This window comes from Elgaria multicarinata, chromosome 4 (assembly GCF_023053635.1).
Source record: "Elgaria multicarinata webbii isolate HBS135686 ecotype San Diego chromosome 4, rElgMul1.1.pri, whole genome shotgun sequence".
Lineage (NCBI taxonomy): Eukaryota > Metazoa > Chordata > Lepidosauria > Squamata > Anguidae > Elgaria > Elgaria multicarinata.
Window position 1 is genome coordinate 63,922,328 of NC_086174.1, and position 18,103 is coordinate 63,940,430.

The 18,103-nt window shown below is 41.4% G+C and overlaps 1 protein-coding gene across 14 annotated transcripts in view; it reads right to left on the bottom strand.

Annotated features, from left to right (window-relative positions):
• AFDN (afadin, adherens junction formation factor) overlaps positions 1-17,664 on the bottom strand; it is a 113,036-nt gene extending 95,372 nt beyond the window's left edge. For all 14 annotated transcript variants that reach the window (XM_063124450.1, XM_063124446.1, XM_063124444.1 and 11 more), the window contains exon 1: positions 17,456-17,664. In XM_063124450.1, the coding sequence (XP_062980520.1) occupies positions 17,456-17,569 (114 nt within the window). In that variant the 5' untranslated portion in view covers positions 17,570-17,664. The remainder of the gene's footprint in view (positions 1-17,455) is intronic.
• Between the last annotated feature and the right edge of the window lie 439 nt (positions 17,665-18,103).

Below are 18,103 nucleotides of genomic sequence, written 5' to 3' on the forward strand. Positions count from 1 at the left end.
CCACATCACCACCACAGGATGCTCAGAGGGATCATGATAGATCTAATAGAAAATCTTAGCTGACAGTGTTCTATTTTGCTTTAATGATGATATGCCCAACTAATTTAAAAAAACATTGGGTACTGTACAAAGGCGGTGCCCTACTCAGATGTTTCTGCAACACATACATGTAAATGAACCTTTGCTCAAAGTGAATTATCTCTAGGTATGGCCAGTATCTAGATGAGAGATGGGGTTGCATAAGTTCCTAGGAACTCTAAAGTCCATGAAAGATGAGAAAAAATACAAATGTAACAAAAATAAAAGTATTTCAGATTTATTTGTATAAGAAAGGCATTTAGTTCAAAGATGACATAACACCAAGGCCGTAGCTAGACCTGCTAATATCCCGGGGATCCTGGGAGCAGGGAGGGATGATCTCTCCCTTGCCCCAGGATATCGGCACAGCCTTCCCCCCACCCCCTCCAGCTTTTTCTGCAGTCTCGGGATGATCCCAAGACCACGGAACATGTGGGCAGGCATCACGGGTTGTCCGGCTCCTCACGAGTAACCACGAGATGGGTGATGGGCACAGGATACAGAGCTCCTCAGGAGCTCTGTGCCCATCTGGGGTGGGGTGGGGGGAGCATGGATTTTTTAAAAAAACAACAACAACTTACATTTTGTGCAGGAGTGCTCGTGCGTGCCTTCTCCTTTAAGAAAAACAAAACAATATGGCGGCCGCGATGCCCTCTTCATTCTGGGACATCGCGCTCCATGTGTAGACAGAGGGGGAGATCTCGCCTCCTCCGTTGCGCTAGACCCGTAGGTGTAGCCATGGCCCAAGAGCTTCCACAAGACTATTCTTATTCTTGTAAAACAGCAACAGAATAACTGGTACTCGTTGGTTGTACTACAACTACAAGTATGGATTACAAGTATTCGGGATACACAAAACCATATGTACAATTTCTGTAAGTATTCCTGCTTTGTAAAACAACAACTCAGCTGCATTGTATGTTTGGGGCATCTCTCTTCAAATGCAATCTTAACCAAGGATAAAATTTTCTAAATAATTGTCACATGTTACGTGTGGGGTTTTTTTAAAAAAAAAACTACAAAAACCTATGATTCTTTTTTGAAGGGTTGGGACTGGACTTCCTAAAACACTGGGTCAACAGTCAAATATTATTAAACGAATGGTCAACTATTTAAATAATTAATTTAGAAGAATCAACAATAAGAATTAAGTGATCTCAAAATATTGTTTCCTAGAATGCTAGCACACCTAGTTCATCCCAGAAGCTTTTCAGGGATATTGCCATTATGATATCACATAGATGGGATGCCCATCTTCCCTAGCAAATACTATTAATTTATTTTATTTATTTAAGCTGCTTCTATACCACTTGATATCTCAGGATCTGCAAACAATTTATATAGAAACACATACAATACAGTATAAAAACTAGTATTAAAACAGCATAAAACAATAAATGCCTGTTTGATTAGGAGAAAGCATGAGTGAACGAATGCATTTTCAATAGGCATTTGAAGCTCACCATGGTTTCCAACTCTCAGTACAATTCATTTGGTGGTACCCAAGCTCCTGGGCAGCCCAATGTTAAGGCATGGTTGTGTGTTTGCTTGATGCTCTCCTGAACACTGTGTTGTTCTTCAGGAATCCCTGTAGGTATGGCACATGGCCAGTAGAAGCCAGAAATGTGGTTTAATTGGGCTATAGAAGGGCAAAAGCTCTGAGGATTACAGAGCAAGGAGTACAAGTTCCCAAATGAGGTACACATGACCCTTCAGCAATACTGCAGTTAATAGGACCCTTACTACTTCCAATATATCATGGGGTTATCTAATTAAGAAGTTAGGCCACAGATAGAAGGGTGTTCTCAACTTAAATAGAATATTTGATCATGGTCAGGCAATAAGATGTCAGCTCACAATACTGACTAATCAATGTGACTAATCAGTCACTATACTAACTCTAAATTTCTGCTCTGTGGGGGGGGGGAAGAGAGCAGGCAGGGGGAGTTATGGATGTTCATTATATCCATGAAGAATATTTTTGAAGGCTTGCCTTGAATTCCAGCACTAAATGGAACAAGACAAGTGTTATGTCAAAACCTCCAGTTAAAAGTTTCACCTACCCTTTTACTCAAAATTCATCCAGGTAGCATTTTTATTTATATTGGCAGTGGACGTAGCAATGCATTTAAGAGTACAATCATTCAACTTTCAATCTCAAAAGAAGGCGAAGACACACAAAATCACTCAGCTTCCGACTCCACGTTCTGTTACACTGGCCAGACAAGAAATTATTTTTCACACCTGCCTGGGTCATATAAGTCACCTCTTTATTTCCCTTGGTTAACACAATCTAAACAGCTGCTCAGATTTAGAACATCCAGATAGAGTAAATGAAACTATGTTCTCTTTAGAATGGTGACTTGTAGCTACACGATGGTGGGGCATTTGTTAGGCCAATTAACCCTACAAAAAGGAGTCCAATTTTTGAAATTGAGTCAGATGATGAGAAACTATTCAAGATCAGATTTCTACCTGAGACATTTTCTTCCTTTGTAAAAAAAGTAAAATAAAATAATTAACGAAAATATTAAGATAGCTGCTATGATGCCTTTGTCACAAAAATATGCACACATAAGAATACTGGCTTGGAGCAAGAGGAATATAAGAAGAAAGGCTGCTTTGTGTCTTTATTGGAGATGGTGTGAAAGTATTTTCAAGGAATTGCTTTCAAAATAGAGAGGGGTAGAGAAAGTTAAGTATAGAGCAAAGAAACAATGGGTATGATCCAGTCAACTTTAAGTACTTTTATAAAACAGTCCTATGGCTTGGATCTTAACTAGGCATGTGAACAGAAGGAGCTCTTCTGTTCAGAAATGGGACTGAGGTCCAGAGGACGATCCTGCAAGGACAAGGAGGAATAATAGTTTTTGTCAAGTCCTCCCTTCATCTTCAGTCCGGTACTGTTCCAGAAAATCCCCGTCCTCCAGAGCAAGTTTTCATGGGTACAAAAGGCGGTAGGAGAGAAGTTGCTTCCCTCCCTTTTGCTGGTGGAAGCATCTATTCAGAGGACACTCCCACCTGCTTGACCAAAACCAAGATCCTGGCCTATATGCTTACTCAGACATAACACTCAGATAACTATGAATTGAATAGCAGCCATAAAACCCCAATTATTTTAAATGGGGCGAAATTCAATGTTTCTTATTTAGACGTGCCTGAACATGTGCAACAGAGCTGTAGTAAGCCTGCTGGGTTCCTCACTAATTTTATATATAAGTTAAGGATATGGGATTTCCAGAAGATTTTAAAGTGGAAATTTTCTCAATTCACTAAGCTGATTGGGGTCCAATTTAGCATGTTTATATGACTTATAGTAAACAAATGGTAAATTATGTTACTTTCCAATAGGCAAATACATATGAACTGAAATATTTAGGCAATATTCAATATTGTGCTAACAGAAGGCAAGCTTATGCATCAGATCTTTTCCTTTGTCTCCTCTCCACTGTAGCCCCTGTACTCCAGTTGCAGGGGAACATGGGTAGGTGGGTGCTGTTGCTTGAGGGTTACCAGCATGCAGCTGATTGGCCACTGTGCAAACAGAATGCTGGATGGACCCTTGGTCTGATCAAGCACAGCTCTTACTATGTTCTTATGTTCTCAGGGTCAGAGCGACATTGTGGGCTTTTCTTACAGGACTGCAATGGAAGAACAGAAATCACTGAAATTGGGAACCTTGCACAAGCGGTGCAACTTTCCTCTGCCCAATTTTGGACAATGACCCCACTGCCCACAAAGTTCAGTAGATTACACACACACACACACATTTGAGAATAAGTCTTTTTATGGGGGCAGAAGAGGAAGGAAAAGACTGGTTGTGTGAGCTGCCTTCTATTCACACAGCATTCTACTCACCCTTTGATGAGGCAAGGAATTCAACAAAGCACATTTAGTCTGCAGTCCTACACATGTACCTGTAAATCCCACTGAATTCAAAGGTGACCTGCACCTTTGAGCTGACCTGCATAGGATTGCGCTCTTAAGGTGATTTAAATGTAATATTAAATCACTCTTAAGGTGATCTAAATGTAAATTTCAAAACAAATTCAGAGCTTTACCTGGAAATGAATTTTATACTTAAAATTACTACTTTGAAACTGTAGCTAGACTCAGTTCACAAACTCACCCTTCAGTGCAACTGGGAAGAGGAACACAGAAGTTTTCATTTTGCTTAACTACAATTTGTTATGCTATCCAGACCATCAAACTATGGCTATCATTAATTATGGTTAGTATCAAACCAACCAAGTTCAAACCACAGTTAGTGAAGCAGGCTGGTTAAACAAATTAGTTAAGATTAACTGCAGTTCTAGGTCTGGGTGACATGACATGCTGTGATAGATTAATTGTGGGAAGAGGAGATGGGAGGGGGTGGTGCAAGAACCTAAGGCTTACTACATCCCATTTGTTCATGTCATGCTAAACACTTTCTGGGGAAGGGCCATTGCTCAGTGGTAGAACTCATGCTTTGCATGCAGAAGGTCTCAAGTCCAGGTAGGGCTGTAAAAAGTTGTGTCTGAAAACCTGGAGAGCCTATGCCAACCAGTGTCAACAATACTGGGCTAGTTTCATGTCAGTTCTCCAGGCCATGCTTCTTTACCAGTCCCACTCTGGATTATGGATATGATTTAATACTGTCCTCAAACTAAAATGCTGATGGAGGGAATTTTGAAGAAATTGAAAAGAAGAAACCCTGGACACAAATGTAATTTCCCCATTGCATGCTGAACAAAGTTAATAGTCCTACCCATAACTCCTCCCAGTGCTGGAATGTGGAGTCCTAATAGGGTTTGACTGAGGTAATGGGGACCTCAACAGGAAAAACGATTACCCATCACTGTTTTACATTAAAAATCTGTCTTTTTCACCATTTAAGATTTGAAGCACAGAGTTTAACATCCATGTATTAGGCTGAATTTCGAATAGTTATTTTAAAAAAATACACACAATGAATAACTATAATTGAAACATTTAAGGAAAAAATAATAATTCTATTTACATTTTTAATGGTCTTTATGTACGTTGACAGCAATAGGTGAAAACGCCCAGGTGGAAGGGAACTCAGGTAAGAGAATAAGGGGATGGGCTCCCACCTGCTGAAGAATTCTTGTAACTCTGAAGAATAAGGGATCCATTTTGTCTGCATGATCTATAGGTAGGGGCAGACTATAATATTAATTTAAGATTGATCATGTTCTCAACCACTGTGTACAAATGTAAAAGTTATGTTCTGAAATTCAAGCAATAATATTTACATTCCAAAGGGCTAGTGATCAACTTATCTAGTTAAAGGATTGGATAAGTAAAAAAATATTTGATGTAATCACTACAGACCAGACCCAGCTCCACATCAGTTGGAATAGCCCTTAGTTTGGTACAGAGAGGCCTTCAAACAAACTTACACAGCTGTCAATTGGACACACTATGCTTGCCCCATTTGAGTGAAGCCAGGCCCAATGACACCTCTAGACAAGGCCTGTAACTAGATCCCCTCAAGAGAGGGATCTGTCTACTCCATTCCCTGAAGGGAGTTGTCCCACAGCAGGGGGAAGGGGCTAGGCATATAACTCGGTCTCCCCTGATTCATCTCCCCTGACTTCAAACTCTATGGACTGCAAAGCTATATGCTGCTTAGGGACAACTGCCCATAGAGGCTGAAGATGCTACTGCAGACTTCAAACACATAGACACATTTACCGTATTTCTTCGATTGTAAGACGCCATCGATTGTAAGACGCACACTAATTTCAGTACCACCAACAGAAAAAAAAACCTAAGACACACCTGCGATTCTAAGACGCACCCCATTTTTAGAGATGTTTATATGGGGAAAAAAGTGTGTCTTAGAATTGAAGAAATACGGTAAGTTAAAAGTTAATTAGAGTACAATCCTATCCAGATAGTCGCCAGCCTTCGAAATCAGAGACTGCCAACTATCCTATGTAGGACAGCTGAGGAGATCATCTCCTCCATGCTTCAGCTGCCCTGCATTTTGCCTAGACGAGTGATTTTGCTCATCTAGCTGCGGTGAGTGGGGCAAGGAACCTGGAGACCCAATAGGAAGCTGCATAAAGTAGTCTCTGTGGTCTCCTCCCCTCCCCGTCCCCCTTCCCCCATCTCTGCAGTCTGTTTCCAAACATAGAGATGTAGCTGTGTGGAGAGAACTGTGCCAGCAGGTGAGAGGGCAAGGAGTAGAGCCCCAGTTCCGACCTCAAATCCCAGGGACTGAACAAGTCTATATCCCCCCAGACACTGTCTAGGGGCCATAGAATTGCTCTCTCCATTTGTTTTAAGAACCAAATAACCCTGATATGCACACCGCTAGAGCCCCCTCAGTATGCATGCCAAGTTTGAAGTGTCTGGGTTTCACAGCCTTGGTGCCGTGATGCTGCAAGGCAGACATACATCCTTTTTTATTATTGTTTGACATCTGTCTTCACGTGAATTTTCATATCAATCAAACCTTTTGAGATGGCAAGAAAGATTGCTGCAGTTGTTCATGTTGCACATTTAACATTTCAGATACATTGCCAGTATACTTGTGACTTCTATGAGGTTTTATTCTCCTTGTGTAACCTCTCAGGAATATCTTAATGGTATTTCTAAACACTGGCAAACAATGCAAACAGCTCCAGAGATTGCAACACTGGAGACTGTAAACAACACAATGCAACAGATGCTTTATTTCTAGGCTAGAAATTATCGCTATTCCATCCTTCCAACTCTGGCCTTGCAGGTACAAAATCCTTAACTATACAGAATCTTCATAGGTCACCAATTTACTCCCAAGAACTGCCAGTCAGCATCACTCCATAATTGCTTTCAAAATGTGATCTTTTAAACGTTACCTCTAAAACCACTGAGACTCAAAATAATTTTAGGAGCACCCTTGCAATTCCAAAAGTTGGTGCCCACAAGTTACTGTTCTGACTCAAAAGGGAATTGTTTTATCATACTGCCCCCTAGTCTTTGGATATGGACTTCTCTAATTTTCCCTTTATAGTTCTATCAGTGATTGATCAGGCCTTATCATACATTAATTAGTTGTTATTGGGAAGAACTTCTAATCCAATTTGCAGCAGTTATTTGTCAGTAAAAGCAAGACTTCCTCTTGACTGCTTCTCTGCTGCTGTCCTGAACCGCAGCCTGGTAGCCCTTTTGAATTGTCTTTTCACCTCATCCATATAATTTATTTTATTACAGCTTGCATTCATCTTTCTTCTACAGTTTTTGATCCTCTGCATGTATTAGTTTCTTGCTGTTCAAGTTGTGTTTTCAATAAAGTTGGATTGAATTACATCAAAATGTGGATTGGAAGTGAGTTTAGCTGTCGTAGTTAATTCCTTCACATTGATTTCAGTGAGAGGGAGAGATTTTTTTAAAAAAAAACTAGCAAAAAAGAATCCCCCACTTCCCACTCTAGCTGTTGAAAGCTGGCAGGGCTTTGGATGTAGCACTGTGAATCTCCACTACACTCTCCCCAAACCAGTAAGTAGGAATGGTCTATTAAGGTGACACTGTTAACAGAAAGACATATAAAAGCTGCAGGTAGCAAGCACCATTTTAGAAGAGGCATTCCTCCTTTTTCTTCACAAAAAAAAAAAAAATCTCTAAAGAGATATCTGCTCAAGCACATACATGCATCAACTAAAAATGTAACACAACTGCTTTCAATTCCAACCTTTTTTACTATTATTCATAAGCAAATTCCAATTGTGTCATGTGTTTGCAATTCTATACCAACTTCCCCGGGAGTAAGCCCCACTGAACAATTAGACTTACTTCTGAGTACATATGAACAGGATTTCACTGTAATAGAGGGGAGAACACCTTTAAGACATCACACTGAATACACTGACAGTCATAACAGTTCATAAGGCCATGGAATGCAGTATCTGATAAGGAACACATCTGTACTGTTTCTTATTTCCAAGTAAAAGTGCTTAGGACCACGGTATCAACACGTCATCTTGACAGTAACATTCAACACTAATTTGATATCATAAAACCAGAACATCTGCACCAGATAGCATAAGGTTCTGCAATACCCCAATTTGTCATTTTTTTCTGATACAGAGCAATATATCCATTCCTAATCACTGACTTCCAACTGCAGAGGCATGGAACTGGGCAATAAAACAATAAACACTGTACGAAGAATCTAAATAGTCACTGGGTGTTCAATGAATCAGTTTAAGGACACAAAGAAATGCATGATTTTAGTGTTTTCCTCTGTTGGATATTTCTATTCAGTAAAAAAAATGAGACATGTCATAAAAATATTCTACACAGACTTGAAATTATGCAAGGACAGCAAAATATTACCAAGACATTCCATTCAATGCTCTATCTACATTGACAAAATACTTACATATTGAATCAGACTAGTTGTTAAAACGTTAAATATATCTATAATAATAAAAGAGGATTTGTGTCTGTCTGTCAGCATCATAGCACCAAGACATGAAATCTAGATGCCTGAAACATGACATGCATACTAAGTAGATCCTAGGGAAGTGCATATCATGGTTAATTTGTTTTAAAAACATATTAATTTTAATTAATGTTAATATTTGAAGCCTGCAGTACCATCTCTAGTCACTAAGTGGCAGACTTCCTTATGCAGCACATAGTTGTACAGTTGAAAGCGAGGGAGAGAGGGAGGGGGGAGACAGAGTTGTACAACTGTTCCCCTCCTTGCTGCTGTAAGGCAGACCCCTTCAAGGAAATGGAGCAGACAGACCTCACCCACAGTGGGCTATAGGAGTGCACCTTGGTAGGGGCTTTGGGGGTGAACACAGTGACCTAGTTCGCACTATCACTGTGGGTTAAACAAGCCATGGGCTGTTGTTGGTTTATTTGAGGTTTATTTCCCTCTCTAGCAAGCCAGGCCACCCAGGTTCAAATGATACAACAAGCTGCGCCCAGACAGATGATTAGGCAAATGGTGCCTGGCATGCAGCATAAACAAGCCTCTATGGCTTGTTTAACCCATGGTGACTTTGCAAACTGGCCCAATGTTCAACTCTAACAGCTGTGTAAGTTTGTTTGAAGGCTTCATTGTATTATTAAATGAAGGGCTATTCCAACCAGTGCAAAGTTGGGTCCGTTTACTGGTATATATGAGGCAGAATAACTGCTAAGACTATACTAAACTTTCTCCTTCTCTCCTCCCCTGCAACCCCCTCCCCCATGCCCCCTGAAATCTGCTCTTCCAGAGTAGATTTTGGGAGCATGCAGGAGGCTGCAGGGATGGAATCACCCCCTTTTCAGTTCCACTAGTAAAAGTATTTTCACTGACAGACCAGAAATACTTCATTTGATTTCACGTAATGAAATTTGCACTTAGCCAAGAGTAAGCTGTACTAAACAGAGTGGATTTTACTTCTTAATAAACTAAACGGAGTGGGTCTTACTTCAACATGCATAAGATTGCTCTGTAAATTTAATAAATGTGCCAAATACTACAATTTTATATGCTAAGTTATAAATGGTGTATTTTATATTGCTAAAGTGGTTAAATAGGTTTAAGCTTGATAAGAAAATAAGTACTGCATATATTTCAGTTTTTCCCTAAATGTTCATTTTCCCATGACTTCAAACTTTTCCATAAATTAGGGGTCATGGGCCACTCTTTTTGCACCTTGCTGTAAATGTCAATTCTCTACAGATTTACCTACAGAGCTGGCAATTTTAAAGAGATGTACTTATTTTAGTATATTTATAATCCCACGTTTCAACTAAAGTCCTCAACGTGGCTTGTATTATTTAGAAAATACAAGAGATACAGTAAGAACTACATGTAAAAAGGACAATGCAAATAAAGGCAGCATAGCATATGTAAGATCACCTTTAAAAATTAGGGTTCCATCACATAAAATCATCAATCCAGCAAAACAAATGCTTAACAGAATAAAAACATTTAGACCACACAAGAATAAAAACAATAAGAAAGGGATTCAGATGGAACTCATATGTGAAGATGTTCCATAGTCTTTACCCTCATAGAATGCAAGCAGGAATAAGAACATAAGAGTCATACTAGATCACACCAAAGGCCTATCTAGCTCAGCATTCTGTTTACACAGTGGCCAACCAGATGCCTATGGGAAACCTTCAAGCAGGACATGAGAGAAAAAGCACTGTCCTACTCGTATTCCCAGCAACTGGCATACAGAGGCATACTGCCCCTGATACTATAGGTAAGTTATAGCCATCATGATTTTCATGAAATTCAGCATCTAACTTCCACCATGTTCTAATGCAATTGGACAAATACATTTAAGGAGCTCAATTAAAACTACCTACATTTTGCATAAAAGTAATCTGATCCTGGGTTATATCAAAGAGAATCTTAAGTTAATAAGAGAACTTCGGCTATTGGGCGGTATAGAAAAGTAATAAATAAATAAAGTCTTATGTGGTGGTACAGAAAATGTAAAGATTAAACCATAAGTACTTCTGATATAGAATATTGACAGTATTTAGTGTCACAATATTTGACATTATGCCAGCATTTCATTCAAGCAGATGCACAAGGACAAAAAGGGTACCAAATCTACAAGTCTGAATCTTCAATATATGTTCACATAATTTTTAACAGATAAAATCCCTAACCCCACACAAGGTTAATCTGTATACATGAGTCCCACTGACATTAATTGTCATGTAAAGTTAACAAGAATAAGTTCCCAATGCACACATGATCAAGAACAGCCTGGAAGAACATTTCAAATAGTTAGAAACTAGCCCTAAATAGAGCTAGGAAGAAAACTTTCAGAATAAGTTTCAAATAGTTTGCATTTGAAACTACCAGACACATGAAATTCCTTCTCACCTGAAGTTTTAATTTATAGGCTTCTACGTGGATCAAGCATTTCCACTTCAAAAGTGCCATCTAACACAGATGTTAACATATACACAAACAGAAAGGACTACTACTATTCTTTTCTTGATTGGTCATGCATATGCTTTTAGTGCAATAGTGAGAGTAGAGAAAAGAGAGGCTATTAACTACACCTCTGTAAAGGTGTTACCAGCAAAATTCAGAGGAGTTTTCTCATCAATGATACATTATTTGTGCATATCACGATGCAATTAATGACAGTAGTTCAACAGAGGTTAACACTACCTATCATTGTGTTAAAACTAAGGCTGCGCCAAGACCAGGTTCAAACATACTTTCACAATCTGTGAGAAATATTTGCATGAGTAATTTTGGGAGTCTGAAAGGGCACAAAAGTGACCTAATGCCAATGCCCACTATCTTGCCATGCTGCAATGAAACTGCAACATAGTAATACAGGGAACATCAGCTTAGCTGACTTGTCAAAAGGGATGTGCTTCCTTCCCCTCTCATGCAATGTAATTTGCCTTCAGTGACATTACCATGCATCCAGATCTGATTAGCTTCATGACAGCATCACATTCATTCTGACTGGCCAGAATAATTTACAAAAGAAAAAAAAGCTTCCCTCACCCCACCACACCCCACACAAAATGATACAGACATAGATCAGGGTGATAAAAGAAAAGCTGAAAACAGCAAGAGCAAATGGCACAGCCTTTGCTGGGGGCTCAGAGAACAGTTTGTATCTCTTCCAATCACCTTTCACCTCCAATATTTTTGAGGCAAAAATCTGGCACAGTCATGGGGGTGGGGTGGGGAAATGGATTAGAACTTTTAAACTCCAGATTTATGCACACCCACACTGCATTTTTTTCAGTCGAGGAATAATGATTTGATGTGTGTGAAAACACAATATACAGGGTAACAATACACAATTTGGACTCCTACACTCCAGAACTGATCCCCTTAAAGGAAATGGTCAAGATTTGAGGCAGATGTACTTCCTATCACTAGTAGAATACTCGCTTCATCCATGAACTCACTTCGAAGGCATTAAGCAAGCCATTTTCCCTCAGTCTTGGCCTACCCACCTATGGGCAACATAGGGATAATGATGCTTTTCAGATTACTGAGATAATATCTATTTAAGAACTTTGAACACTTGAAACTCATTATATAAACATTTATGCTATAAATGCTAAGTATTGTAACCAAGTTTATATGTTGATCATTTTTGTAAAATCCAGAAGCTGAGTATCGTTCAGCACTGCATGTAATTGTGAAATTCCCTTTGAATACTTTCCCTACAAAAACAAACAAACAAAACATACCTATCTAGGGCACTTCAGCAATACTACTCTTTTCACAATGGACAAGTTTGCATGTCATGCTAAGGCACCCTGTGAATAAGCCTCCATGGGTTGGTTGTTCGCTCACCAACCTAGTAGATTGCTTCTCTACCCTCACAATGCTTGGAGGCGGTAATGCGCTGGATGAGGAAAAACAAACTGAAGCTGAATCCAGACAAGACGGAGGTGCTCGCTGTCAAAGGCCACAACCTGGGTTTGGAGGTGTGTCAACCGGTACTGGATGAGGTTACACTCCCCCTAAAAGACTGTATTCGCAGCTTGGGGGTGTTTCTGGATTCATCGCTCCAAATGACAGCCCAGATAGATGTGACGACCGGGAGTGCCTACTATCAGCTTTGGCTGATATACCAACTGAGCCCCTTCCTAGAGTTGGAAGACCTAAAGATGGTAGTGCACACGCTGGTAACTTCAAGGCTTGACTTCTACAATGCGATTTACATGGGGCTACCTCTGTGCCTAGTCCGGAAACTTCAATTAGTCCAAAATATGGCAGCCAGGCTGGTCACTGGTACACCTAGAGGTGACCACATTACACCAATTTTAAAATCTCTTCACTGGCTGCTGATTAGTTTCCGGGTGAAGTACAAAGTGTCGGTTATTACCTTTAAAGCCCTACATGGTTTGGGTCCAGGCTACCAGCGGGATCGCCTTCTCACGTACAATCCACCCTGCACACTCACATTCTCTGGGAAGAATCTACTTCAGCTAGTACAAACTAGATTAACAACTGTTACCCAGAGGACCTTCTCTTCTGCTGCTCCCAAACTGTGGAATGGCCTGCTGGAGGAAATTCGTCAACTTGATGGTCTTTTAAAGACTGATCTATTCCGGCAGACCTATCCAGTGAAATTTTAGAATGTTTTAAAGATGTTTTAATGTTTTAAAAGATGTTTTAATCATGTATGATATGTTTTTAATCAGTTTTTAATGTGTATTTTATATCATGTTTTATACTGTTTGTTTTATACTTTGAATGGGTTAGTTTTTATGAACCACCCAGGGAGCTTTGGTTGTTGGGTGGTATAAAAATGCAATTAATAATAATAAAAATAATAATAATAATAATAGATAAGTGGGTGCTTTGTTGCTTGCTGTCGCTTGTTTCCCCCCGCAGTCACCCTTAGTCTTCCTGCCAGCTCCTGGCATGTATCTCAGGCATAAATCCTCATTTCATACATCAGCACCCTTTCTTCAATTGGTCTGCTGGGATTGCCAGATCCCAAGGGAAACTCTCCCACTCCTTCATCAGACTGCCAAATGGAATTAATATCTGAGTACTCATGAATGTATATGAAATTGTTTATTTGTTGTTTCAACTATCATGGTCATATCAACTTTACAAATGCATTACTTGTGAATGTAGTAACATGTTCACAACTTTTTTTAAAAAATAATTGTTGGGGTCTTGCAAAAGTGGCAAGATCACTTGTCCACTATTTAGCCCAGGATACCAATACCCCCTCTTGCTAATGTCCTTGTCAATTTCATCCTCTACTAGCGCTTCCCTAGCTAGCAAACACTTTTTTTTCAAAAGCTGCTTCACATAGGCCTGCAATAATTACACCCACCCCAAAAGCTTCTTTTTGTGCAGCTGCCAGCTGCTTTCAGCTCCATACACACCCCTTCATGCTTGTCAGTTCCCTCCACTGGTCTCTATTGTTATCTGTCAGAGATACATATGAGTTACAGAGCAGTGAGGCATATTGCTAAAAATACACACATTTCATGGCAGAGCAGTAAACTTGAGGGGAAAATTATGCAAAAGTCATAGTGGTGGACTTTTGCATCTGCGCACTTGCACAAGATAAAAAAAGGTTCCAAATATATTGGGCACACTCTCCAGTGTCATTTCTTCTCAATGTAGAGCAGCATGGGGTGGAGGGATGAAGAAGGATGGTGGCTGTACTAGTGAGATTGAGAGGAGGAACAAGTAGTTTCATTGTTCTTGCCAAGTGGCTCTCTGGCTGTTCCCCACAACCCACGATGAAGTCACCCTACCAGGTTTGGATATCACAACAAGCTACTCTGAAAACAAGACACCCTGATCAACCCAACAACAAGCCATAGGTTCTCAGTGACTTGTTTATGAAAAATAAGCCAGAATGCAGAAACCACTCCCGGTTTGGACATCATGTCAACCCACCATGGGTTGTCATGTCATATGAACCAGGTATTTATATGTTCATTTACCTGAATACATGATGTCTGGCTGTAGCAGACAAGTAATAACACCACCAAGGCATATCAAGTTACATGTAGTGGAGCATAAACAAATTTAAACTCCTGTGGGGGAGGGGGGGAAGTACGGGTACACAATGAGTAGTTCAGTTACCACAGTGACAGGGAAACTCCCACATCACATTCAGAGATGAGGAAATGGTGGAGCCACTACAAGACAGTGGACAAGGAATGGGTTTGGTTGTCATGGCAGTAGAGGAATTTCTCCACCCTACCAGAGGAAGCAGGAAGAAACAGTCACAGCATGGCTCTGATGGAAGCAAGTCCCACTGGATGAACACTTGGATAAATGTATATGTGGCATAGCACAATCACTACTTCTGTGCTGCTAACCAATGCAAAACTCACAGAACACCATAGACAAAATAATAGTGGCCAGGTCACCAGACATCATCAGTCAGCCACAACAAATGTTCTTTGTGCCCCTTGCATAAAATCTGTATTAACATATAGCAAAACTAGCATATAAGTTGGTTAAAGACAGATTAAAGGCATTATTCTATATTAAAAGGAATTAAACTTAATTCAAAGTTTATAATAATAAAAATGGAATTACAGTGAGAAACTATCCAAGGATCCCAAAGATCCCATTCCTCAAATCTGAAATGCACATACTTAACATACCTGTAGCAAGATGGGCATAAAAGTAAATTGCAGTCAGAAACCTGTGGCCTTCCAAATGTTGCTGGACTTTAACTCCCCTCATCCCTGACCACTGGGCAGGGTTGATCGGAGTTGGAGTCCATAATAATATGGAGGGCCATGGATTCTCCATCCCTGAAGTAAGTCCTCCAAAGGTTTAGCTCTGCACTGTAATATCACCTGCCTAGACAAGACAGGTCATTTTTCTAGCTTCTCCCATTATCTTGGAAAACAGATTTTGAACAAGAGTGAGTATCGCAATAGACTTGAACAGATCTTCTGCTCATAAACTAGCAGCTGCTAACAAAATGACTGAACTCTAGAAAGATAGGACGCTATATTATACTGAGTTAGACTATTGGTCCATTTAGCCCAGTATCATCAACACTGATTGACAGAGGCTCTCCAGAGTTTTTCTTGCCCCACTTGGAAATGCTTGGGGTTGAACTTGGGATCTTCTGCATGCAAAGCATGCACTGTGCCACTGAACTACCTGTCAAATGTGGAGGGCAATAGAAAATATTAATTCAAAATTACACACACATTTATTAATCCTGTGATCTTGTACGAAAAGAATCATAACCTGGCAGACTAGTTCTCTCCAAAAGCAAACAACTGTATTAACACTAACTCCTTTATTTCTAAAGATTGCATACGTCTGTGTTTTATAGAAGACCATGGAATCCTCCAAGTATTATGAACATTGCAAATTTAAATAGTACACAAATCATGTGGATGGAAATCCAAGGATATTTCCTTTCTTCAGGAAGAGCTCAAGATCTTAGAAAATAAATCTGAAAGCATTCCATATAGATATTAACAATTTAAAACTAAAAAACAACAACAACCCAAAAGTCTATTATTCATTGCTAGGTTTTTGTTAACAACCAAACACTAACCAGAGCCAAAAGCAAGTGTAAATTTCCTTCTTTTCCTTGAAAATAGGCACATGACAGCCTCCACCCAATAAGGAGATATTATACTGTTTTGTACAGGAAAGAACAATCTGCCTATTTGAATCTCTCCCCCGCCCCTCTACTACCTTTCACACCTGACTCACACATATATCCTGACCAGCCAAAAAGAATTTGACAACAGCAGTGATGAGGTGTGGCCTTAACCTTACTTTTTAAATGTCTCTGGCTTCTTTCTGTGGGATGGGGGTTGTTTTTAATAAGAAATTATCCATTGAGGTTTTTTCCAGTGGAAGTTATCTGCTTTCAGGATTGTGGAACCTGGTCATAATATTTACTTTAAGAACATAATAAAATTCATGCTGCCAATGTTTGCTAATGATCTTGGGCTCATTTAAAATAAAATAAAATTGTGGACAGATATAACACTTCTTCACAGCTCACTTCCCCACCCCAAGCAGTGTAAGAGGAATTCTCCAATGACCCTGTTTCTATACACACACTGGTAAAAAACGAAGCAGCCTAGACGGGAAGGGGTAATGTTGGGGTTCGGCCAGGTGGTGCTAGAGAGGAAGCGGAGGGGAGAGGGTCGGAAAGTGCTAGGGAATTGTCGAAAGGCCAAGCTGACCTGGAAATTGCAGCGGGTGGACGACAACTCGAGCCCTGCGCCGGCAACGGTGTTGCCTCTAAAGAGGGGAAAAGAGGAAAACCTTGCAGGGAGATATGGGGGAGGGGAGTAGAGAATTAAGCGAGTGGGAGTTGCTCGATACAGAACGGTGGGAAGAGGCAAAGGAGCCTCACTTCAAGGAGCAAAATGGGAGCAGTGTCTCTTTCCCACAGGGGTGTTATTTTACACGAATGGAGACACGGGTGCAGGTACAGATGGATTATTTTCTCGGCGAGAACTGGCAAGGCCCCGTGGAAGTCGGCCGGGCTAAAGGGGATTTTTAGGGGACGTAGGATACCAGCTCTCCAAACGCGGTCGTGCCACCACAATGTACAAAGGAGGGCGGAAGGCAAGATGGGACCTCTTCCCTGGGAAATGGGGCGGCGTGGGGGGGGGGGGGCGCCGGTGCAACCCTGGAGCTGCTGGGTCTCTCACCTCGGGAAGGGGCGGAGCCTCCCCTCGGCGAGGATGGAGGCGTTTGTAGGAAGCGCTGCCGCTGGCGGCCTCACCTCCGTGAGGAAGAGCTGGAGCGCCGGGGGGGGGGGACTGTGTGTGCGTCCGGAGGTTTCTCTTTCTTGCTCGGGAGATGGGGACGGTTTGCATTACCTCTCAGCCCCCTTCCTGAGGGGCGGGGAAGAGAAGAGGACGGGAAGCGAGTAAAACGAGGCATTTTAAGGATTTCTCCGTCTCTCACCTCGGTGGGGGCGCTGATCTCAAACAGGTCCAGCCGGTTCGCGTTCCAGTGGTTGATGATGTCGGCCAGCTTGCGCCGTTCCTCTTCCCGGCTACCTCCACCGCCGCCCGACATCCTCCTCAGCCGCCCTCCGGGACTCTCGGAGCCACCTACACGATGGGAGGGCCGCGCCGGGCCGCGCGGCAGCCGCGCCGAGTTCCCGGTAGATTGTGAAAATAAAAATAATAATATAAAAAGAAAAAAAGGTGCCGGTGTGGCGAGTCAATCCTCAGATATCACCCCTCGCAGGCCAAAACCTTCGCTTTTCCAAAAAAAAAAAACACCAACCAGACTTTGCCCTTTCGCTCCAGTACAGCCACGGAGCGGCTCCTTGTTCGGTGGCAGCGCTTCCTGTTCAGCAGCGTCTCTCCTTCGCCTCACGGAACGCAGCAGCAGCAGCCGCCGCCTCCCTCCCCGCCCCGGTTGTCTCCTTTCCTTTCCTCCCTCCCCGCCTTTTCTTACACACAGAGACAGGCACCGTTCCGTGCGCGCGGCCGCTCAGCCGTTCTACACGAGCGCGTCACAGTCGCCGCTCAACACCTCCCCCCACTCCTTCGTCTTTGCGCGCCCCCGCACGCACGAAAAAAGTGTGTGTGTGCGCGTGCACGC